The following is a 26859-nucleotide window of genomic DNA, read 5'->3' as shown; positions in this document are numbered from 1 at the left end:
TAAATAAATCAGAAATTTAATAAAGTGGATACGATCTCTTGCCTTTTCACAGCATCAGATCTATAGTGTTCCTGAAACAACACAAACAAACAAACAAACAAACGAAAACACATCAAACTTTGGTGAGAGGAATGTGGACAATCCTTGGCCTGTCTCTTCATGGTCACAATGCGCAGTACAAGGACAACAACAGTGAGGCTGCGATAAAAGGGAACCATGCTGAGGGCAAGCGGAATTTATAGAAAATCATTGGCAAATGGCGAGTGTAGCTTGCTGTACTTCTCTTTTTCTGTCCGCAATAGTTCAGAGGAGAATTCCAGGTCATTCTGTGGGTTGTCTCACTGTGCTTCGGTGGAACACAAAATTGCATGTTCTTCCAGGCCAGAGGGAAGGAGGAGGTGCTTGGATGGGATCTCATAAATATAAAAGAAAAAAAAAAAAAGGAAAAGGGAGAGAAGGAAAAAAAAAAAAAAAAGAAAAAAATACTTTACAAATCCGAATGCAACAAAATATCTTATGGTCTTTGTGTAGCCCATCCTCTTGCTCCCCAAAACTGTTGGGTCCCCAATGGCCAAAATACATGAGGACATGTCGCCATGATTTCATACTGATCTCAGCAGGTCACAACCCAGAGAGCAGGTGACACCTACACACGCTCAGTTCGTCTCTGCTTTCGCTTCCTGTTTGTCCTGTAAGAGTGGAATGAGGGACTCCCATGCTGCAAGGCACTGCAGAGCGGACACAGAGCACAAGCAGCTGTTAACATCTGGCCATTATACAGTAAAAACCTTTTCTTTTCTTTTTTGTTTTTAAACAGGAAGCTTGTCGTTAAGCAGACAATTTTATTTGTATTTTATGCTATGCAATCTTAGCCTCAGCACTTTCATTACATGAAGCAAAAAGATTGTTTGTTTTTTTCTTTAGAGGCGATAAATAATGAGGAAACCATTCAAAAAGAGGCCATCCTATGGAAAAAGGTGCACAATAGAATCAACGTACATTAAAGTGCCTTGCCATAGATCACCAAAATGTCCTCTGTTGGTGATAATCTATCCAGACTTATAAAGTGCAATTTATTATACATAGCTAAAGCACAAATATCCATTTTCTTAAGACTTAGCAAAGTGCTCCTACACATTCTCTGTGAACTCTGAACAGCAACTTTGCTGATTTCGTTGTGTTAAAGTCCAGCTCTGTCTGTTCAGCTCAGTGCTCTGTACTGTCCTCTTTGGCTGGTGTGTTTGGAATTTTGCAGAGCTGTGTCAGTGTTTGGCCGAGCTGAGGGGCTAAAAGGTGAAAGAACCACACTAAGCATAGCCAAGCTATTTCAGGGCTACAATCAGTGTAGCTGAGGACTGCTCTCAAGCTATTGTGTATACAGACATGATGGATGTATCCTGACACCACAGGCAGAGCAGTGAAACAGGCAGATTCTCTATTCTTGTGCTGAAACGTACATTCATGTAAATTTTGATATGAGAAAAGTGATCGTTTGGTCAAAAATGAAATTTACTAAAATGTAGTCAATCAGTTCGGATAAGTTTGGTGTCCAAAGTTTACACCTTCAGTTTGGTCTGGAACTATGATTAAAGAAAGGTTATAAGCAACAGTTTTGCATCTTGCATGTCTACCACACAATGTGCAAAAACAAAACTTACCTCAAAAGACTTTTGGCCTTATTTTTCAATCTTTAATTAAATTGTGTGAAAAAGTTTTCATAGGCCAAACCACAGTAAATATGCCCACCAGATTTACAAAAAGTTTTGGTAAAACTCCTTTTCGTCATACTGCATGTTGATAAATGCTGGTCAGCCATATGTTACCAAGCTGACAAACTGCACAGGAGTGAAAAGGGCAAAATGATGACTAATCGATGAAACTCCAGTAATGCAGCTCAGTCACTGCAGCTCATCTGCTACAACAGGCACAGATGAACTATATCTCCTTTTATAGAGTGCCATTTGTTTTGTCCTAATTTAAAAGCTAGTCTTATTTGTCTTAATTTATGGGTTTGTATTGGATTGCTTCCTTTCAAGTCATTAATAGGACATGAAAGGGTTTCTGAAAATTTTCACTAAATTCTTGTGTGCAATTGAAACTAATTAGTGATTTAAACTTGACAGCAGAATCTGTGTATAAAATGGCAGTAACACATGGCAATTATAGGATGGATTTGAAGCCTATCAATCAAGGTTCACATTTCTTGCTCCTGCAAACAATTTACAAATAAACTTGTGTATCCAGCTTTATATATGAGGCCCATTGTTTGGCTCCATCATAGAATTTGTCTAAAAAAACACGTTTATTTGTCTTTATAAAACATCCCAGTCAAATTTGAACTACATATCAATTAAATAACATCTAATTTTGGCTTTATAACTTGGAAATCTGACATATACTACCTATGTACTAAGGATGAAAGTTATTCTGACTTTAATCCAGTTTAGAACAGCATTTTTACACAAGGCTGATTTCAACATAAATTAGCAACCGAAAGAATATTTTTCTAGAGGGATTCTAGAGGAATTTAAAAGAATTAAGATTTTCATTTGACTCACCCTTGAAGATAGTGGTGCCATACAGTGACAGAAAAAATACAAGCAAATCTCATTGAGATCATGATCACTTTCAGTGCATAAACTACAAGTACACAGACATCCCTTGATTTTCCTAATCCCCTCCTCCTGCACCTTTCGCCCCATTTTCCTTCGTTCTGCAATCCACTCACTCATCCGCTCTCTCTTGTATTCTCTCGGTGTCTCCGTCCTTTACCTTTTCATAGTACTGGATGTTTTTGTCCGCCATGCCGGTCAGCAGCTGTCTGAAATCCTGCCGCTTGTTGTTCTGCCAGCGCTCCCAGTCGGCCTTCAGGTCGGCGTTGAAGCATTCCACGCGGTCCTGGCACTTCTCCACGTCTGTGGGCACCTGCATGAGGACACACAGATAACTTTCTTTTATACCCTTCAGATGCCACTGCTTTTATACCCTTGTTGGTGTAAAACTGACTGAATATTAAAATAGCTTTTGGTTTCAGTTGTGTTATAGTCTCTGCTGTTCCACTAGTTTGCTGGTACTGTTAACAAAACTTCATCAAAATTCAATATTGGGCTATGCAGTACGTATTTTGATGTCTTTGCAATATGATAGTTTTGCCATTTTCCACTGCACTGTTGAATTCTCAATTCGAATTGGTCAGAAGGTGTTGATTCATTTTCTATAACAGCGCCTCTCACAATAGTGACCGCTACAAGGTGAATATTGCAATGGACTCATCATTATTACTAATCATTATTATAGTATGTGTAGTGTAATTATATTATATATATATATATATATATATATATATATATATACACATATACATACATACACACATACATACATACATACACACACACATATATATATATATATATATATATATATATATATAAATACATACACACACACACACACATGGTGAGGTTTTCTGTAGTAAGTAGACTTTAAAGTTTATGGAAGGAATCAGTGTCAGTGTTTTGTAATAGTCAGAGGTAAAGCTACAACTTTAAGTTTTCCAACACAGGAATATCCTCAGGAGAGAGGGCTTTGTGGTTTCTCTGTGATATGACAAGCTGCACTTTTTGTCTTGACTTCAAGAGATAGAGATTACAGAGGTTGGTGAGGGAATGACTGTTTATAGCTGCTATGACATACAGTGATCAGCCAGAACATTAAAACCACCCACCTAATATTGTGTGTTTCACCAGTTGTCCTTCTTCGGAGCACTTTTGGTAGGTACTAACCACTACACAAAACCTGCTGCTTTCGAAATGCTCTAACGCTGGCCACACACTTGAAGATTTTAAGCCCGATGCACCCTTCCCAACAACTGGAGGCGTGGCTTGATTCAAGGCTTATTACTACCAAATTTTTGTCCAAAAAATCCTCGGTTGTGTGGTGTCATTACAATTTTTTTACTGCTTTGGATCGACTCGGAGCCTCCCCGATTCCAAATCTCTTGATCGGGCTGCCGGAGGTGGGATACCCGCAGTAGCCAATGAGAGCGAGCAAGCATCACTAACCAGGTGTTGCGTGCTTTTATAGCGGAAACATGGCAGCCACAAACGTGGAGTATGGTTCCACAACAGAGACAACCAAAGAATTTTTTTGTAGTATGCTGAGCCTAAAATGCTGCACACTCTGGTTCTTGAGAGACAGAGACAGACAGAGAGAGAGAGAGAGAGAGAGAGAGAGAGAGAGAGAGAGAGAGAGTGCTAAATAACTTTCTACTGTGTGAATGAGGTGGGTGATATTCCGCTAATAAACAAAATGAAGTGTGAGTAATATTGTCTTCTGAGGTCACAGTTGATAAAATATGAGTTTCTGTGAAATCGTTACTACAATAGATATGAAATGAAATCGTTACTACAATATGGCCAAATCGTCTAGTGTGTGCGTTCTGAGGATTATAATGTTAAAAATTGGTTGAAACAGTCCTTATGTCTGTGCTCTCCTATGGTTTTAAAATTGGTTAAGAATAAATAAAAAAATTCGTATAATGTGTCCATGGCATAACCCAGTCATCTAGCCATCTCAGATTGGTCCTTGTCAATGTTGCTCAGATCCTTAGGCTTGCCCATTTTTCCTGCTTCCAACACATCAACTTTGAGAACTGACTGTTCACTTGCTGCCTAATATATCCCACCCCTTGAGGTACCATTGCAACGATATAATCAATGTTATTCACTTCACCATGTTATGACTGATTGGTGCATGTGATAACAGGAACCAACTTGTTTCATGGATTAAAAATAACTATTAAGAGATTAAAAAATATCACGTCGTTCTTTAATAAATAAAAATTTGCTAACGTTTGCAAAATGCTGTGGTGTAAGAGGCATAAAACTCTTTGGGACGTGCTGTTATTGAAAAATAATCAACTTCAGGGTGGTAACAGTAAATTTGCTTCTGGTCACCTCACACCTATAACAGCACCAGGTTTTATTTCTTACATGTCATCTACCCCTTAAATGTCATACATCATGATTTTATTTTTTAATCATACTTTAATAATTAAAAAAAAAAAAAAAAGATTCTTACTGTTGTCCTCTTTTCCTCACGGAATGCTACAGCCTCCAGTTTGGCCTCGTACTCAGCCTGGACTTGGTCCCTCTTCTTCAAAACATTCTGCAAATTAAGAGTAACAATGTGATTGAAACACTGTGTCTAAACTTCGTAAAGAACCTTCCAACTGTGCATAAATTAGGTTATAAAACCAAGACACCATTATACTATGAGTCATAGTTTGTCTGAAATTAGTTCACAGCTCAGCGTTTGGCATCACTGCACTTGCACACACTGATGCAGCTCCAATATGGAAGCTATTAAAACAGCTTTGCATAAACGGTGGCCTGAAGTGTGTGCTTGGGAACTCCAGGGAGAAGAATGATGGCCCTGGAGATTGGAAAAGTTAACAACATGCAGTCAGCATCAAAGAAGCGCTGAGCCTCTAGGTCTATTCTCATCAGACCACTGTCAGCTGAAGGATATACGCTTTTCCTTCCTTTTTGAAAACTGAAGATGTTTTTACTGTTGAATCTGCAATACAATCACTGCTGCAAGGCAATAATTTACCATTTAGTAAAGCCAGAATATCTTGTTGTGAGATCAGTCCTACGGTAAGCCCAATGTTTTGCAAAAAATGATGATCACTGGTGTATTTCCTGTACAGTCTGCATTTTTATTAAAATGATATTAACCACACGTTCTCTATCTTGTTATTTTTTTCTCAAAGCAGAGACGCTCCATACAAATGCATGCATGCATTCATTTTCACAGATAATGTCTATTATATTATCATATTATATGCAATTACATTTTATATGAAAACACAACTCCATTCTTTCTGGTGTAACACTTCCTTTCTCTTTCTCTGGCTCTTGCCCAAAAGGAAAGTGAAGGCTTCATCGTCTACTGAGGTTCAGATTTTTGTGACATGTATGTATGCAAGTGACTGGAAACACTCCAGAAGGTTCGAGAGCAGAGATCAGCACACAGACAGAAATCTGACAGGTCTTGGTAATATGCAGCGATTCCATGACAAAGCATGTGACATGAGTTACAGCTCTGCAGCTATACTGTTATTTACCCTCCTGTCAGATTAGCAACTGACATAACAACTGTATAGCAACTTGACGACCACTTGTTTTGTACGTACATGCAAAACAATAAGCCACCATTTCACTGACGGTGACAAAGTGACAGTACGATGTCTGAATTGAGATTTTCTCAATTCTGTGCAAATTATGTACAAGTTCAAATGACTGGCCTCATTGAGCAATCCTACGGTAAGTGTTGTCCAACAGTTCTTCACTTCCCCACTCACAAATTTAGTTCCTACCTGCATGTAGTTCTCTTTTATTGTTTGACATGCAAATATGGAAGAAAAATTTATAATCATGGTGACAGTCTTGACATCCTCCTCTAAACATACAGTCTGGCAGACGCGTTTCCATTTGGATACACATTTTTGTTCACCATGCAATCTTTATTAGGATTTATGAGCCAAGAAAAACATGGATCAAGTTTGTTAGCTCAGACCAAACCCCCTGTTTACTAATTACTATCTGGCTGTTCTTCAAAGACAGTGGAAAGTCCATTAACCCTTACACATCCCCAAAATAACACCACCACCACCACCACCATTACGCAAAACGCCACACACAAAAAGTCTGACAGGCAGCCTACCTTCATGGATTCAATATAGAGAACGTATTCTCGCAGGACAGGCAGGAATTCATCACTCATGTCCTCTGTGAGTTCCTCCAGAGCGCTGCAGCAGTTACCCACACAGCCTGCTACGCCGTCCAGCGGCTCCTGGAGCTCCTGCTCAGAGGAGGCCCATGAGGAGTAGAGCGGCCCATACTCTCTCAGCTCCACCAGGTACTCTATGGAGAAATATGCAGGATAGGAATGCTGTTTAAATTGGGTTTTATTTTGCATTGCATAGTCTAATTAAAGGAGCCGTTTGTAATTTTTAGAGCCTTCTGCTACCTAAGATGCACACTGCAGCTGAAATTAGAACATTGACTAGGTTTACATGCACATCAATATTAATCGGAATTTGGCGATATTGTAATTAGTATTGAGTCTGTAAACACCGCAATCTGATTGCCTAATAGACAATATTCTGATTCCCACCCCCGGAATATGCCCGTTTTAATCGGAAATTTGTTGCATGTAAACAGCTTATTCAGAAAACCCACTGAAAGGAGATGTATGCACATGCTCAGTCCGCAAGGAATTGTGAGTGGCAACGGCAGCATCTTAAATCTCCTGGGAAATAGACAGCAGGAAAGAAAAAGCACGTGTGTAGATCGGCATACTTACAACAACCACGTATATAGGAATATTTTTGATGCCTGTATGCATATAAACATCATATTCGGGAATATGGCTGCAACCCGAATATAGCCCTTAAACGCAATTTGATGTGCATGTAAATGCAGTCAGTGTCAAAACTTTGCTTTCCCCGAAACTGACTCTATCTACATGTTGAAAGTACATATATTTTGCAAGTTGCCTTTTAAGGAAAGGGGGCAGAGCTGAGCTGGGGGAGGAACTCATTTCTGGGACAGAAAATGTAAACAGAAACCTGGTATGATCAAATTAGCTATAAGCAATTGTACAGTGAAACTGTGAAGCACAGTTCTCTAAGGAGTCTTTGAAACTGTTCGATTATTACTAGTCTAGAAAGATTTTTTAAACACTTTTGCAGTCCTACTTCTTCCTACTGAATATTTCGAAATCTGTACACATATAAACATCATATTCGGGAATATGGCTGCAGCCCGAATATAGACCTTAAACACAATTTAAACCCTGCGTAAGGTGATGATATTATCGGTATACACAGTACATTTGAAAACCTGACTGGTCCATTGTTACTCACAGAAACAAATAACTGACTGGATGTTAAAATCGAATGTTAAACTGAAGCATTTTAAGATAGTTTTTTGGGCTTAAGCATCCAAAATAGCATAAATGCATTCACTCTCACTACTTACTGCTGCTATTAAGTTATTTCACAATGAAATGCTTGGTCATCAACATTCTGAAATCTGGAATGCCAGTGTTTTCTCATACAGATCTTCGAAAGAGAGTGGTCATTGTAGCCCTTACTTACCCGACTGCTCTTTGATGATCCTCTGTGCTATCCTGTCGATGGTGCCTAGTTTCTGCGTGAACATGTCCAGATAGTCGCCCATTGTGGCAAACTCTATCGGCCGCGCTCTCAACTTGTAGCCACCCGTCACATACTTCACAGACTCACCCATCTTGGACAGCAGAGCCAGACCTTGCCTTTTATTCAAATCCTATAACACAAACATAAAACAGCTCATACCGAACATTCTTACAACATCAACTCAGCAAAAAATAAGAAACGTCCCTTTTTCAGGAGACTGCATTTAAAATTTTGTCAAATCCAAATAAGCTTTACAGATCTTTATTGGAAAGGGTTTAAACAATGTTTTCATGCTTGTTCGATGATCCATAAACAATTATTGCACATGCACCTGTGGATCAGTCCTCAAGACAGGAACAGTTTACAGGTAGGAGGCAATTAAGGTCACAGTTACAATAACTTAGGACACTAAAGAGACCTTTCTACTGACTCTGAAAAACACCAGAAGAAAGATGCCTAGGGTTCCTGCTCACCTGCGTGAACATGCCATAGACCTGCTGCAGGGAGGCATGAGGACTGCAGATGCGGCCAGAGCAATAAACTGTAATATCTGTAATGTAAGATGCATAAGACGGTGCTACAGGGAGACAGGAAGGACAGCTGATCGTCCTTACAGTGGAAAATTACATGTAACCATGTGTCCCCCCCAGACGTGATCGAGAACTTGTAAATGCCTTGGTGGACTCTTGTTCAGTTGTTGAATCTTTTTATGTTAATACAAATATTTACACATGTTAAGACCTTTGCTGTAAATAAAAAAAGGGCCAGCCATGATACAGCATCCCTGGAGCAGAGAGGGTTAAGGGCCTTGCTCAAGGGCCCACAGTGGCAGCCTGGCGGTGCTGGGGCTTGAACCCCCAACCTTCTGATCAGTAACCCAGAGCCTTAACCATTGAGAACATGAGAGGATGTTTCTTTTTTGTTGATTTTACAGTTGTACAAGAGTAATCATTTATCGTTCCACTATCCAGGTCTCCTACGAGTCTGGTTCTTCTCAAATGTCCTAATAAGTAAGACTATGTCTATTGTTAAAACCAACACACAAAATCTAATTAGCTGATATTATACCAACAGACAAACTCCAGGTGTCTTGCTGGGACTTGTTTTAAAAGCTTGCCCACTCCATGAAACACTTGCAATGCATGGCAAGTCTTGTTAATAAGCACGGCTGGCCATCTTTGAAAAGTTTATAAGAGTGATTATATAAAAATCCCATGATCAGTAATAAAACACGCATTAGTGATCTGACCAATGACACAAGTGGTGTTTGTATACCAACGTACAGCCGCAAGCCACATCATCATGACAAACTTCATTACTAATAATGAGCCCTAAACAGCTGCAGCTAAAGAGCTACATAAGAGCTGTTTTATGAGTTAATCACAGAGCAAGAATATGTGACAATCTTTTTGTCTACAGGGATCCTCAAGTTAAATTGAATATTTTATGGCTTTTTCCAATATCATTTAAAATGTGTAAAAAATATATATATATATATATATATATATATATATATATATATATATATATATATATATATATATATATATATATATATATATATATATATATATTAAATACAGAACCACAGCAGCTTCACATCATTAATGATGTGTTGGTGTACACAGCATTAATCAGCAAAAATATCTGTTCTTCTTCAGCCACTTTGACACGTGACGTGTCTCTGTGTTTGTTCCCTCAACAGCATATAGAATATTAGGCTCACCATCTTAGGAATGTTTATAGCATCAAATCAAAGAGCATGCAAATTTAAATTAAATGTTACTCATTAATCATCTAATGAAGTATGCTGCAATGACTGATATAACCTTTGGGCCAGTAGAACATTTCCCTGCCATAAAAAATTCATTTAGTCTCACTCCGAGAGCTTTGATCAAACGTCCAGGAAATGGAAAATGTGACCCATTAACATCCTTACAAGACTAGCAAACCAAACCGATGTGGTTAAAAAGTCAGGTATAAAGAGGAGTTTAAACAATCCTATCAGGACACCAATGCACACCAAAGGTGTGTAATTTTTTTTTATTTTATTTGTTTCTTTGCCAATAAACTTGTTCATCAAACAAAGAGTTATTGTGAGTTAGAACATGAAGCTGTTACTTTGTCTGAGCCCTCATTTGCAATTCTATACACATTTCTGGAGAGTTGAATGCAGAAAACATGATATAACATGTGAAAACTGTTTTCTCAGTCTCATGCTAGCTGCCATGCTAAGAACATTGACAGTCTCTCACACACACACACACACACACACACACACACACACACACACACACACACACACACACACACACACACACACACACACACACAAACACACACACACTAACCTTGGCAGAAAGGAAAACATTGAAGTGCTCGTTGAAGGAAAGGACAGGGTGATCGGCAACCCGTTTCAGGAACTTATCCAGAGCTTTTCTTCTCGTCTCGACAAATTCCTCTGAAAAACGATCCACCACTCCTTTCATCACAAATTTCTCAGGTAGCGGCTTTGGACGCAACAGTAAAAACACACCGAGAATGAAAAAGACAAAAGTTATAGTCAGCTAAAATTTGACAATTTCAGCCCCTGTGCACTTAAATTAATTATCCCCTGGAATTAACATGCTTTATAAAAAGTGTAGGGCTAACATATTCCCAGCTGAAAATAATACCCATATTCTGCTATTTGAGGGTTTTTTTGGTGTAAGTTCCATAATAACTAAAATGAAATCAGCTTCATTCGGGTTAATATACTGTGCTGGCTGGAAGATTGATTAGATAATTTCTATTTGAGGCTCTACCTACTGGAATAAGGTGGGTTGGTTGGCTGTCCTCTAGCTTGTTCCTCAGCCAATCAAAGTCCTGGTAGCGCCGCCGCACTGAATATTCAGGGAGGTCAAACTCTGTTCTGGTAGTCTATGGATTAAATAAACAAACAAACAAACAAACTAACTGTCACATGACCTTTTTCAGTAGGTTTACTGGTATACTGCTAAGCTTCTGTACAGGTATGAGTGTCAATTATTTACTTTTGCCACTCACTGATATGTAATATTGGATCATTTTCCTCAATAAATAAATGACCAAGTATAATATTTTTCTCTCATTTGTTTAATTAGGTTCTCTTTGTCTACTTTTAAGACATGTGCGAAAATCTGATATTTATGCAGATATAGAGAAAATTCTAAAGGGTTCACAAACTTTCAAGCACTATTGTAGATCCCGTTATTTTAAGGAGTGAAACATGACAGGGTTATGATGTTATAGGCAAATAAATCACAATGAGATGGTATGTTTCAAAACGGCGTTTAAACCTGATCCTGAAGTGTTTAAATCCTCTTATACTACAGCAATTTTCCAGTGAATCATTTTATTAATTAAAGCTTAGTTACAGTTAATGTTAGGGGAATGTATTTCCTGTTACCAGTCATCCCCTTATATAAAAAGTCCCTTACAGACCATTACAAAGTGCTGACAGTAGAGACTCCTTACATAACTGCTATATACATATCTCCTTACAGAAATTTTCACAATATAAATGATTATATAGTTTTCTTTGTTAAATAACATGTTACTATCAGAGCTTATAGAAATGAATCAACACTTTGTGTGGTATAACCTTGTATATTATAATGTGAACATAATCAGTGTCAATACTTACAGTATATTCTGTGTAGCATCTTAAACATTACTTAGATGCATCTTTTTCTAAACATGCCACTTTTTTAAAACATGTAATTACAGCTTTAGGGTTGCAGAATGCTGGAAATGGGGAAAAGACGATGGCGCGTCAGTGATGTTTATTTTAGCATCAGTGTCAGGTTTGCGGGACGCCTAAACCAGTATCAATTTTTTTTTACAAAGGCAGAAAGAGCACTAAGTGTTTCTATTTTCTCTCTCTGAATTAGCTGAGCTTTATGTAAATGATCTGTAATGGAGACACAATGCAGCAGTTATCCATTAACCATGGCACTATTTCCACTACCGCTAAAGATTACTGTCTCCGGGAACAAAAAGCAAGCAATCATCCACGGATGAATTCACTGCTAACAGTGTGCCACTAGTAACACGTCTTTTAAATCACCAACAGGATGAAAACAAGCTTTGTTCTGAAAAGTCTTTTTATAGAATACTGAATAAAAAGTGGTCCAAGCACCAGGATCTATAATTGGTAACATGTTCCAGCTCAATGATTCAGCTTAATTTAGACTGTATCTGGTTTCAGTGATATTTCATATTAGAGTTAAAATGTGATCACTGTTTTCTTTTCAGTACTTGGAAATCCTTGTAGCTGGCAGAGCACCTGATATTACGACATTTCAATTAGCACTCATCTGTCTGGCAGGGTCACATACTTTGGCTCGTCCTTGTGACGAAGTGAAAAGAAGGTCAAACAAGAACCTGCTTGAGTGAGCAGCATTTCACATAAGGACTATGAGAGAGCTGTAGAAAAATACAGCTACCATCAAGAACACTTATATACGATTAATACATTTATAGAATGAGACCGAATATTACCACTAGTAAATGAAATGACCGATCCAGACATAAACTGACTAATTTAGACACAATTATTGATGTCACAGTTGACCCACTAACCTTAGTAGACACTCTGTATGTGATGTAGGTCTCCATGGCAGACACGTGTTTCTTCGGATCGTCCACGGTCACAAAAAGATCCCGCGTCTCTCCATCCAGGTCGTCGTCCAGTTGCAGGCGATTTAGCAGAGAGGACGAAGAGGCCGGGCTAGACGTGTCCACTGCATTACCATTTGGGAGACTCAAGTCCTAAAATGCAGCAAAAATAGTGATTAAGTATCATACAGTAAAAACATGAACAGAAGTGACCTACAATAAGCATATTCTATTAAAATACTTATTCTCAGTCAAGAGGAAATCATACCAAGCATTTGTAGCTATGTTTACATCCACGTATTTTGATGCAAACTTTTGGGATATTGCATTAAAAAAAAAAAAAACACGCTGAATGGAAACACCACATGTGAATAAAATCTCCAAAATGCACATAAAAGTCTTATGCATTCAATTGAGGCAGATCATTTTTTCCGTTTGATAAGAAGTCAAAGAAAGTCATGTGACTTTGCCTCATCAAACCATGTGATTCGATAATTGACTAAGAAAAGTAAAAATGGCAGAGAGTGAGAGCTATGCTTGGAAAACAGATTCCCTGAAAGAGACTATTTTGTTCTCCTGCACAAACAGTGCTTTATTCGCAAATGCACATACAATGCCCTCCACTAATATTGGCACCCTTGATAAATATGAGCAAAGAAGGCTGTGAAAAATTGTCTTTATTGTTTAACTTTGTGATCTTTTGTTCAAAATATTCACGAAAATTCTCTACTCTCATTGATATCAAACAATTGCAAAGAACACCGGTTTATCCGAAAAGAAAAAAAAATTGTTAAATATAGGCGTGCAACAATTATTGGCACTGTTTTAGTCAATAATTTATGTTAATCCAATTCAATTCAATTTTATTTGTACAGAGCTTTTTACAACGGTCATTGTCTCGAAGCAGCTTTACAGAAATGTATAAACATGAGATACAGATTTTAAATGTGTGAATTTATCCCAATTGAGCAAGCCGGTGGCGACGGTGGCAAGGAAAAACTCCCTAGGATGTTAAGAGGAAGAAACCTTGAGAGGAACCAGACTCAGAAGGGAACCCATCATCATCTGGGCAACAACGGATAGTGTAAAAGCAAAGGAAAGTACATTATGGTTTTACATGAAGTCTGTTTGTTGAACTAGTCCTCCCTTTATTGAGAAAAGAATAAAAAATTCCACTCAAAATCTTTCCTTCTGTGGATGATCTCTCTAGACTTGTACAAAGGAACTACTGCTGTCATCATAAAGACTCTCCTGTGCTCATCCCTGGACTCTTACTCACAATATATTCACAGCCATTGCACGTACTGATCCGATACTGGACTGAAATCCTGAACCAATATTAGATCGGATTTGATTTTACAAACCCGTCCAGTGATGCATTTGATGTCATATTAATCAACTTAACACACTAAGATTATGCACATGAAGAGGGAACAGTAAAAGGATATCAGTACTGTATTCAAATTCACACACGCCCTTGACTGAAGGACCCGTGAAAATGTACAAAATATGAGTTTTACCTAAACATGTATTGACTGCCCCAACAACTGTCTCTTCTCTGTCCGCGGTCATTCTTATTTTTAAAAAAGCTGAAGTACTCACTTCAGTACACATAAAATCGCTTATTCTGTCTGAATCAGATTGCTCAGAATATAACTGACAATTTGTAATATGCATCATTAACCACAACCCTTGTGTCAATGATACTAAAGAGTAAAGGAGTGAAACATGATGCACTCAGTCTACACTCTATGGCCCTGTCCCAGATTGTGTACTACACCCTGTGGTCCACCTCCAAATCAACACTTTGGCAGCAACATCAAGGTACAGACGTATAGTAGACAAGAGCTCAAGGGCTTGAGGATTTAAAAGTAAGCATTTGGGACACACCTCAAGACGACTTCACATTTCTGAATGTTTGGCATGTGAACTTTCACGATGGTTCGCATTTCAACAATACAAACTCTGTTATTACTCCCTCACGTATCTGTAAGGATAGTTTCAATGTGCTCTGAATGAGAAATAATTAGAAATAATTGGTGCTTAGTGGTAAGCAAGTTTGCCTCACACAATCAGGGTTCGGGGTTTCGAATTCCCGCCTCTGCCCTGTGTGCGCAGAATTTGCATGTTCTCCCCGTGCTTCAGGGGTTTCATCCAGGTACTCCGGTTTCCTCCCCCAGTCCAAAGACATGCGTTGTAGGCTGACTGGGATTTCCAAATTGTCCTTAGTGTGAGAATGCGTCTGTGATTGTGCCCTGCGATTGGTTGGTGGCTCGCTTTGTGTCCCGAGTTCCCTGGGGTAGGCTCCAGGTTCCCCACAACACTGTGTAGGATAAGTGGTAAATAAAATGGATGGATTTATGGATGGATGGAGTACATATGATGATTGCTAAAAACATTTACTTTACTTTTTCATTCAATAAAATTCAATGTTCTATGCTGGCCTTGTAAAAGGGTATTTTAAAAAGGTGTATAGAAGGCTCTTGTGAGCACCATTTAGAAAACCAAACTGAGACGTAAGACACTCTACGGGTTCACAGACCTCATGGGCATGCTCAAACGAGGACTGAAAGACTGTTAATGTGCCATGTGGGACATGGCAAAAAAACAAAAAAACAACTCTGTATATAAGACAGACACGGTCAGCTTAGATTGGAGTCACCTTGATGCTCAGATACTATAACCGCAATGGATCTGGAGCACAACTAAACAGAGTGCACAGCCCAAACCAAAAATCCAAAACATTTCTTAGATGTACAAACAGTGTTAAGAGTATGATTTATTGAGATGCTAATCATAACAGGTGGAGAGAAAAAAATCAATGCTTCTGGCTTGAAAGAAGTCCTTTAAGACATTATAAGACTCTGGAATGTATCAAATTTCTGTCAGTCTGGGATAACAGCAGGGCAGTGTGTGTGTTGCAGGTGTTCTATGAAAAGGGATGTGTGTGTGTGTGTGTGTGTGTGTGTGTTTCATAGGTATGAGAGAAACACACACACAACATAACAAGACTACTCTGGCGGGGGTGAACAAATCACTAGCCCGGGACATCAAGACAACCTACGGACAAGTAGGCTAGCAGTCCTGTGTTGTTTTTTCTTCTCTCGTTTAACAAGAAAAAGAAAAAAACCCTAGTTTTTATTTCACATGAACATTTAAACAAAACATGCTTCATGGTGGTGTGACAATTCTTGATGCTATAACTATAGAGCACTGTTCTGAATCCCACTGCCTTATGCACCCCCCCCCCAACCACATATATATATATATATATATATATATATATATATATATATATATATATATATATATATATATATATATATATACACATATATATATATATATATATATATTACACACACACACACACACACATACACACACACACACACACACACACACACACACATACACACACACACATACACACACATACACACACATACACACACATACACACACATACACACACATACACACACATACACACACATACACACACATACACACTATATGACAGCTTTCACTTTATGCCAATCCATCGCAGCACACAATGGCACACACACCCAGTCACACACTACGGACAATTTAGAGATGCCAATCAGCCTACAATGCACGTCTTTGAACTCTGGAGGAAACCAGAGTACCCGGAGGAAACAGGGGAGAACATGCAAACTCTCTTCAATAAAGCAGTGTTAAATTCCAGATCACAAACTCTCCTATCTGATAGAAATTTGATAAAATCAGTACGCTGTAGAGAAAAGATTTCACTAAAGACAAACCGAGGCCTGTAAAAGCTTTGCGTCTTGAAGCAGAGCAAAAAGTTGCTGCAAAAACAAATTTTTCTAGCCAACATCCTCATTTTAAATTCAGTACTTTTGGAAATGGTGACAGCATTTTCCTGACTGCATGCCCACATACAAGAGCTCTGAATCATTTTTATTTTTTTTCATGCATTAACACTGTCCAGCTGCGGATGTGTTCGAGCCACGGTGCAACAAGATGGAAGTGAAACTTATTATTAAAACAAATTAAATCTATGAGATGGAATCTCATGTTTTTGTCTTGATCAGGAAGTTGGCTGTGATCTCTTCCTGTCTGAGGTCTATATGAAAACCGTTTATATTACACAAAAAAGGGGGAGTGAGGTCCAGATCAGCAGCATTTTGGAAAGAAAGCTGACTTCTGAACGCCAAGGCAATTCATCACGTACAATCTGTCTGCAAAAGCACTTCTGATTTAAAAAAAATAAAAATGTATTCAGAGTTTGCCTTGAATAATCTACACATCTACTGAACTAAAACAGTGTGTACAGTCTTCATCAGGAAGTAAAACAGGTCAAGATGGCTTATGGTTTCTTCCTTCCTCATGAGTGACCGAGCAGAAAATGCGCTGATGGAGGAAAAGCACCAGGTCAAAGTCTTGAGATGCGGCTTTACGCTTCATTTACCTGTGAAAATAATACAACATAGTTGTGTTGCTTGGATTCATCTCCATGTCATCAACTAGTGATGGAGCTGAACTGTAGAGTGGAAAGATGACTGCCCTTGAAGGGTGTAAGGAATAAAACTTCCAGGCGTGCTGTTAAAGGAAAATAATGAACGACAGTGTCGTGTCATGGGGCCTGATATGAAACACAGCAACAGCACTTCCATTAGTGTTTTGTTCCTCTTGTACCACGGCAAGTTGCAAATGATCACAATTGTTTTGTTTGTTAAACAACACTCCACATACGCTGCTGTGAAAAACTTTTCTGATTTCTTCTGTTAATCGTACTAAAGTGTTTCAGAAATTAAAACAAAATCTAAGATAAAACAAAGGCAACCTGAGTAAACACACAATACAGCAAAAACGTTATCCAATACCAACTGGGCCTCCGTAGTTACTAATTTGTGGGGTTCAGCCGGACTAAACACAACCAGACCTGATTACCTGTTCAATCAAATCAACACTTAAATAGAACTTTTTTAATGAAGTTGGTTAGAATGTCTTACCCAGTAACACACTGTGCCAAAGTTGAAAGAAATTCCAGAAATGATGTGGAAGAAGGTGATTGAAATACATCAGCCTGGGAAGGGTTACAAAACTATTTCAAAGGCTCTGGGACTCCAAAGAACCACAGTGAGAGCCATTATCTCCAAATGGAAAAATTTGGCACAGTAATGAACCTTCCCAGAAGTGGCTGCTCTTCCAAAATTCCTCCAAGAGCACAACAACTACTCATCCAGGAAGTCACAAAAACCCAAGGACAACATCAAAAGGACCTACAGGCCTCTAGTGCAACAATAAAGGTCACTGTTCATGACTCCGCTTTCAGAAAGACACTGGGCAAAAATGGCATCCATGGAAGAGAGGCGAGGTGAAAACCACTGCTAACCCAGAAGAACATTAAGGCTCATCTGAAATTTTCCAAAACACACCTTGATGAGCTTCAAACCTTTTCGTAGAATGTTCTGTGGATTGAGGAGTCGAAAGTAGAACTTTTGGAAGACAGGGGTCTCGTTACATCTGGCGTAAACCAAACGCAGAACTCCACAAAAAGAACATCATACCTACGCGCAAGCATGGTGGTGGAAGTGTGATGGTGTGGGGATGCTTTGTTGCTTCAGGACCTGGGCAACCTGCAGTAACTGAGGGAAACGTGTATTCTGTTCTCTACCAGAAAATCCTAAAGGAGAATGTCCGGTCTTCAGTCTGTAAGTTGAAACTCAAGCACAACTGGATTATGCAGCAAGACAACGATCCAAAGCATAGGAGTAAATCCTAGTCCTAGAAGTAAGTGAAAGACTGATCTCCAGTTATCGGAAGCGTTTGGTTGTATTTATTGCTGCTCAAAGTAGCACAACCAGATTTTAAGTTTAAGGGGGCAATTAGTTTTGGATAGATGTTGGACAACTTTTTTTGCTTCAATAAAAAAAAATATATATTAAATAAAAACTGTATTATTTGTTTACTCAGGTTGTCTTTGTTTAATGTTGTATTTCATTTGAAGATCTAAAACATGCTTTAAGAAAATGTTGTCATGTCTTTGCCATTTAAAAAAAGCACAACTGACAAAATATCTGCAGGTACAGTGCTTCCCACAGGTCTGAAACATGCTTGCGGTGGTAGCCCGTGGAAACCATTACTCGCCAATAGTCTACTCTGTGTTACAAACAACAAATAATGTCCGACTTAACACAATATTTTGATTTATTGAATATTTATATTGATTTCACATAATATATTTCACAGACCCAACCACCCCCAACCCTCCTCTCCTTCTACCCACATGGGAAGAGTAACACATGGTTTATAAAAAAAAAAAAAAAAAAAAAAACTTCAGCATGTATAAAGCTGGCACTGTTTGTCAGAGCACTTAATCTTTCTGGGTTTTCCAAAGAAGAGCCTCAGTGTCTTTGCACATAGGAACACCTTCGGTGCTGGTCCATGTATTGATATTCGCAGACATGGAGCCAGGTGCTCCCCTTTCAAACTGTTTCTCAGGTCAGTTTTAACCTGAAAAACAGACGAAAAACAGGCAATTGGCTTTAAATTAACTATACAGAAATTAGATCCAAAATACATTTAGTGCTGAAAGAAAGATAAAATTCACTTACCCTCTTTATGGTTGAAAAATCTCTCTCACCGTTACCGCTCGAGATGACCAGCCCCGCTGACGCTAAAAGGCAGAGGTTTGGGTATATGTCTGCCCATTCACTGCTTTCACTGGCTAGTAGCTGCTTTATCATTTAATTTCATTGTTGAGTACAATTGTAATTTCATTCCAAATTAACCGACACAGTTATTTAGTTATTTCTTAAAATTTTCAAAAAATTTGTAATTTAACCTTAATTAAAGTTAGGAGTCTGTCTGTCTTCTAACTGCCGTAGCCCCAAAATAGCATAGTTACCGCTTTCTCTCATAGGATTCAATGCTACGTAGCCCCACACCCGACGTGCAGACGAATATACTGTATATATTGTGGCCACGAATTAAGAATATGTCCCTCGTTTCGATTTAAAACGTGGCCACGATTTACTAAAATGAGGTATGAATTCTTGATACTTGGCCACGATATTTATATTTTTTCCCCCGCATGTCATGTGCGGGTCTCCGTACTACCAACAGTTACACAATAAGGAGAAACTAAGGAGCTTTCACCGTCTTTTCTTGTAAAGTATCCACCTTGTGCGCAGATTCTGACGTAAAACCGAAGAATGTCTCTCCGTGGTTTTCTACAGCGCATGTGCAACTGTCAGGAGAGGAGACCATTCTCACAATAGCAGAGCGAACAGGCACGGAAGGGGTAGAGCGATGGGAGAGTATCCACTAGATAATTGATCGCAGATGGTGTCGTTATCTCAGACGGATTAAAAAATTTTTAAAAAGGGTCGCCAAATATACTTGGGCGGTCATTAATATACCTGGGCGGGTCGCCCAAGTAAAGTCTATGTGTGGGAAGCACTGCCTTGTTATTATTTTTCAGAGACAATGTCGGGGAAATAATGATGACACAGCAAAAATTCTCAGCTCGTCTTCTAATCTACAGCTGAGGTCTTACACCTTGCAGAATCTGCAAAATGTTTTTTTTTTTTTTTTTTAATGTAAGAGGGATCATAAAATCCCTAGTGTTTTATTTAGCATTGCCATGAATAATCTATTTCACATAACAGATAGTCCACAAGACACAATAATAACTGAACTTACACAAATGAACCAGTTTAAAAAAGTTTAAATACGCTTGATTCATAATACAGTGTGTCGTTACCTGGATGATCAACAACTGTATTTTTTTTTTTGTTTTGTGATAGATGTTCATGAGTCCCTTGTTTGTCCTGAGCAGTTAAACTACCCACTGTTCTTCAGAAAAATCCTCCAGGTTCTGCACATTCGTTGCTTTTCCTGCATCTTCTCCAACTTTGACCCCTTTCCAACAGTGGCTATATGATGTTGAGATCCATCTTTTCACACTGAGGACTGCTGAGAGACTCGTACACAACTATTACAAAAGGTGCAAACATTCTCTGGTGCTCAAAAAGGCAACATGATACAGTAAGAACAGGGGGGTGTAAACTTTTGAACAGGAAGATCGGCATAAATTGTTATTGTATTGTTTAAAGATCTTACTTTTTTCCATTTAGTACTGTCCTTCAGAAGCTACACATTTACATGTATTGCAGAAGACAATAACATAACAATTTGCACTGATCAGTCTGTTCAAAAGTTTACACCCCCCTGGCTCTTAATGTATCGTGTTGCCTTCTTGAGCATCAGTGAATGTTTGCACCTTGGATTAGGGTTAGGATTAAAAGAACAGTAGGCAGTTTAACTGCTCAGGACAAACAAGGGACTCATGAACAACTATACATAAAAAGTCATTGATCATCCAGGTTTATAAAAAAAAATAATAAAAAAATAATTAAAAAATAAATAAATAAATAAACAGTACTAGTTCATCTGTTATGCGAAACAGCTTATTCACAGCAGTACTAAATAAAATAAAAACAAAATGCAATTTTTATGATCCCTTTTATTTATTCTTAAATTATTAACATTTTGCAGATTCTGCAAAGCATATGTAAACTTCTGTCTGTGTCCAGATGCCATAATATCTTAAATTCAGCAGTGTTTCAGACATCCACAGCAGCTCATCCACAGTCAAAGGAGGAACTTGAAAGATGAATCTTCATCTTTGTTCCAAATGACACACAATCAACAACAGGCTCTAAACACAGCCAATTACATGGCCACAAGCTGAACACAGGCCTGTTGTCACTGTTTATCCCAGATGTCAAAATAGCAATTTTAACTCTCGTGGTATCAACTTAATATATGGCCTCAAATCATGACTTAAAGCAATGTTACTTTTAGTATACTTGGTTTTATGCTGTGCTACGTCAGCACTCTTTTGTTTATTACTTACGAGATGATCACAGTGTGATACATCATGTGTTCATCATGTCAGATTATACAGTATAATGAAGATCTTCTAACGATAGATAGACCTGTGCTTAAAGAAAATGACTATGTTCTAGATTTGAGTGAGCTTGAGGTAATAGGGATGTTTTTCGAGCCATTAACATGTTTATAACATGTTTATCTTACACCATCACCACTACTGTATTCATAGCTGTCCTGTGAGCTCCGCATCATCCATCATAACGGCAGTCACATAGCTTTTCATGGATGTCTTTGGTCACAATGGCACCTACGGTGAGCACATCACATTGTTGTTGCTGAGATCACTTCTCAACTCATAACCAAATAATTTGTTTAACATGTGTGATTTTCTTCTATAACAGCAAAATCGGGCTGAAAGCAGAACAGTGTAAACCTGCCTTATTATTATTATTAATAATAATAATAATAATAATAATCATCCATAGCACTTATCCTACACAGGGTTGCAGGGTCACCTGCAGCCTATCCCAGAAACTCGGGGCACAAGGCAAGGGACACCCTTGATGGGGTGCCAACCCCATCGTAGGGCACAATTGCACACCCATTCAGCCACTACGGACAATATTCCAATCAGCCTATAATGCATGTCTTTGGACGGGGGGAGGATGACAGTTATATAAAACAGTCGAAGAATAAATGGCAAAGGATATCACATAATACAAGAAAAGATTCAATGCAGAAGTAGTGAACTGGTTCAATCTAAAGTCCATAAACCCAATGTGTCACTCATTATTTAATGGCCACTGATTTTAGAGCTCTAAACTGAGCAGCTTGAGTATAGAGGAAGACTATATTATTAGTAGCACCGGGGAGATGCAATCACTGTGTTTTGATCCTATACAGCATATACCGTATACACACACTTTATGCCTAAATATAGCCTAGTTTACGGACATCTGACCATTACAGCCATATGTGTTTTTTGAACATCCCATTCCAGATTTAGTCTACTCTTCACTATTATAATAACCTCCACTCTTCTGGGAAGGCTTTACACTGGATTTGGAGCGTGGCTATGGGGATTTTACCATTCAGACACAAGAGCATTAGTGAGGTTGAGCAATGATGTCTGGTGAGGATGCCTGGAGTGCAGACAGCGTTTCAAATTATAACAAAAGGTGTTCAGTGGGGTTAAGGTCAGGGCTCTGTGCAGGCCACTTGAGTTCTTTCACACCGACTTTGGCAAACCATGTCTTCATGGAGCTCGCTTTGCGCATAGGGGTAATGTCATGCTAAACATGTTTTGGGCCTCTGAGTTCAGTTTCAGGGGAAACTGTAATGGTACAGCATACAAAGACATTCTACGCAATTGCATGCTTCCAACTTTGTGGCAAAAGTTTGAGAAAGGCCAACATATGGGTTTGTTGGTCCACAAACCTTTGGCCATTTAGTGTATATACACACACAGATATATAAACTCAGCAAAAAAAGGAACTTGCCTTTTCAGGAGACTGTATTTGAAAGGTAATTTTGTAAAATCCAAATAAGCTTTACAGATGTTTATTGGAAAGGATTTAAACAATGTTTTTCATGCTTGTTTAGTGAACCATAAACAATTGTTGCACACGCACCTGTGGATCAGTCCTCAAGACACGAACAGTTTACAGGCGGTAGGTGATTAAGGTCTCAGTTACAATAACTTAGGACACTAAAGAGACCTTTCTACTAACTCTGAAAAACACCAGAAGAAAGATGTCCCGGGTTCCTGCTCACCTGCGTGAACATGCCATAGGCCTTCTGCAGGGAGGCATGAGGACTGCAGATGCGGCCAAAGAAATAAACTGCAATGTGTGTAATGTAAGACGCATAAGACAGTGCTACAGGGAGACAGGAAGGACAGCTGATCGTCCTTACAGTGGAAAATTACATGTAACCATGTGTCCCACCAGACGTGATCGAGAACTTGCAAATGCCTTGGTGGAAGAGTGGAGTAACATCTCACAACAAGAACTGACGACGCTGGTGCAGTCCATGAGGATGAGATGCACTAATACTTAAAGCAGCTGGAGGTTACTTTTAATATTGACCCCCCCTTTGTTCAGGGACTCATTATTCCATTCCTGTTCATCATGTCTATGACACTTCTTCAGTTTATGTCTCAGTTGTTGAATGTTTTTATGTTAATACAAATATTAACACATGTTTAGACATTTGCTGGAAATAAAAGCCGTTGAATGTGAGAGGACGTTTCTTTTTTTTTTTGCTGGGTTTACATGCATACAGACTTACTGCATACACATACTACAACCCTGCAGAACACTTGAGACACCCTAATATTAAAGTTTTTTCCTACGTTACCTGACATTAGCTTCAGATTGTCCTGTTATGTCTAGTATTAACCTATACCTATAACCCTGCACAGTGATTTTCTATTTTAGTAATAATTTAATACTATACATCTCGCTGTTGAACCCAGTGATATTGTGATCGTGATATTACATGGCAGAGCACAAATCTAATATCGGTCATATTAGATTAAATGAAACTGTAATCAATGGCATAATAAGAATGCTGTGGTAACTATTACACACACACACACACACACACACACACACACACACACACACACAGCTGTAATCATGCACTACTAGGTTCATGCTGTATTTCCTCTGAATACCAAACACATTAAACAGAAAAACTGTAATCCTTCCATTCATAAACCAAAAACACTAAACTTACTAAACTGTTGTCTGTCCTTCTGTGTAAACTGGACAATATGTGTTTAGTGTGTCTATTTTCAGTTCCTGTTCTCAGTGAAAAAAGGAAGACAGGGTAAATAATCCAGCATGGTCACATTCACTACACTCATGAATGTACTTAACATGCACTTTCTCGATCAATGCTTGATCACGTGTCAATGAAACGGGCTGAAATATATCATCCTAAATGCAGATTAAATAAAAGCTGCATGAATCAAAAGCCTGCGCTAGAAAGAAATCAGCCACAGCCACGCTCCTTCATACCATTGTTATTTGAGTGGTGACGCTGTGCTCGGTTGCAACCAACATCCAAAATCATCACCATGGTTGTGCAGACGCCAAAAATGAAACCTTCTACTGACATCTTTTTCTCTTTGACAAATGGGGGGATTTACGCTGCTAGCCCACTTAAACCAGCTGGCTAAAACACAGCACTGGAAACACTAACGGTGCGTCTCAATCACTAGCTCTGTCAGGACACTGATCAGGGATTCGGCCATTTTAAGGGCCGTCTCAATCGCAAAGCCCTTCTGCTCTGGAACATTTATTCCCTAAAAAAATCCCACAATGCACAGAAAAATTTAGGGAGCATTGATGCTCACTATGTTGCCTTACTGGAAATGATGCCATATATTCTGAAGCCTCTCAGATCGGGGAAAAAAAAAAAATAATAATAATAATAATAATAATAATAAATAACGGTGGACGAACTCTCAGCCAACTTCATCTACAAACCAAAGTAGCTTGTTATCGTTGTTGTAGCTCTCAAACGATTACTTACGTTAGCAATTTTTAACTTTATTTGACGTTCTATGTATGGTTTGTTTGTGTCTAACAGCTTTTAAGTGTCTAACGATTTAACAAAAATCCACCAGCCACTAGCTCCAATCCTGCTTGGACAGAAACACATGTGATTAAGCAAAACCTCCAGGAATTTGTCAAGCAAAACGCCGCAATATTCTGAGGATCTTGTGATTTTTCTAAATTATCGCAGATTTTCCACAGATTTGGGCCAAGACGCGACATGTGATGTCATCGCAGCACACGTTCGGCCAAAGCCCTCTTCGATTCACGTGCGTCGGACATGAGTTCAGCTAAAAGGTCTCATGCGAAAGACTGTACGAAACAATTCCGCGTGATTGCGGTGTCGCCAATTCAAATAGTTTTCCTCCAAAAACAAGCACAAAAAAACCTTCTCAGATTGCATCTCAAATTTCGAAGAAAATAAAAAATCCGCAGCAAAATCGAGCATTTTTGTCCGCAACAATCACAAAAAAACCTTGCAAAATCCTGTACCAAATGGATTAAGCTGACAAATTTAGATGACGTATAATGTCAGAAATATACCGGTCCTACCTGTTGTTGATAAATACCAATGGTGACATTTTTACAATGCAGGAAACAGTCATCAGTGTCACGTTGTCTACTGAGCCAGGGTCCTTACAACGGTGTCTGAACCGGTTTACACGATATACTGATTCACAACCTAGGGAGCTAGGCAACTGATTGAGACGTACCCTAAGACTGTATTACAAATCAGATGTTGAGTTTTAAACCCCTGAAGACTGCAGGGCTCACCGCCGGGCTCACCACAGGTTTGCATTGGGTCTACACTTGGGCTTTGAAAATCAAAAGCAAAAGCAGTCCTGCTTCCAGTCTCTTGCTTTTCGTTTTTAAGCACACAGACAAAACAAACCTGCTTATTCCAAACCTGAAGAGCAATCTGACTCTTTATGTCATGTGAGTGTAGGTTATAAGAAGAGTTATACAAACAGCTTGTTTATTAATAAACACTACTGAGAGGAGCTTTAATGTTTAGGCTCAGGATCAGTTTGTAGCAGTATTAAGTGCTTTTATAATGCTTTTTTCCACCCAGATCCGTCAGTGAGTGAACGCATTTCAAAGCAACACACACACACACACACACACACACACACACACACACACACACACACACACACACACACACACACAATCTTTCAGTCTGCTGTGTTTAAGGAGCAGAACAGGCTTCCCTGTACAGATGGAGCTGCTTACCTTGTGGCCGATGCTGCTGCTGGTGGTGTTGTTTGCTGCATCTGGGCTGGGTGTGAGGACGGACTCCTCGGCTGACAACGGGTGGCAGATGTCCTGGATAGATTTCTGGCCCGATGAGGGCAGAGATTTTGGGGTGCCGGCACTCATTGTGCTAGCGAAAGAGATAATGCTCCGCGAAATCACTTTATCTTTGCCCCCTCAGGTGGTTTGAAAATCTCGGAACACCGCGTAAACCCGAGCGGCAAACATCTGTCAGCTGACTGGCAACGCGCATTTCCGGAAGTTCACCACGCTCAGGCGGAAATAATATTA

General features: G+C 39.0%; 1 protein-coding gene across 1 annotated transcript; it reads right to left on the bottom strand.

Annotated features, from left to right (window-relative positions):
- On the bottom strand, positions 1–26859 carry snx30 (sorting nexin family member 30). Its single transcript, XM_017489875.3, has 9 exons — positions 26548–26859; positions 12830–13018; positions 11036–11146; positions 10579–10737; positions 8168–8357; positions 6730–6929; positions 5083–5169; positions 2773–2925; positions 1–728 (listed from the first exon to the last, which is right to left on the bottom strand). Exons 1-9 carry the CDS (start codon positions 26692–26694, stop codon positions 657–659), a joined length of 1308 nt encoding a protein of 435 aa, XP_017345364.1. The 5' UTR covers positions 26695–26859; the 3' UTR covers positions 1–656.

The sequence above is a fragment of the Ictalurus punctatus genome, chromosome 16 (assembly GCF_001660625.3).
Source record: "Ictalurus punctatus breed USDA103 chromosome 16, Coco_2.0, whole genome shotgun sequence".
Taxonomy (NCBI): domain Eukaryota; kingdom Metazoa; phylum Chordata; class Actinopteri; order Siluriformes; family Ictaluridae; genus Ictalurus; species Ictalurus punctatus.
The sequence above is the reverse complement of the archived record's forward strand: the minus strand, read 5'-3'. Positions and strand labels throughout refer to the sequence as shown.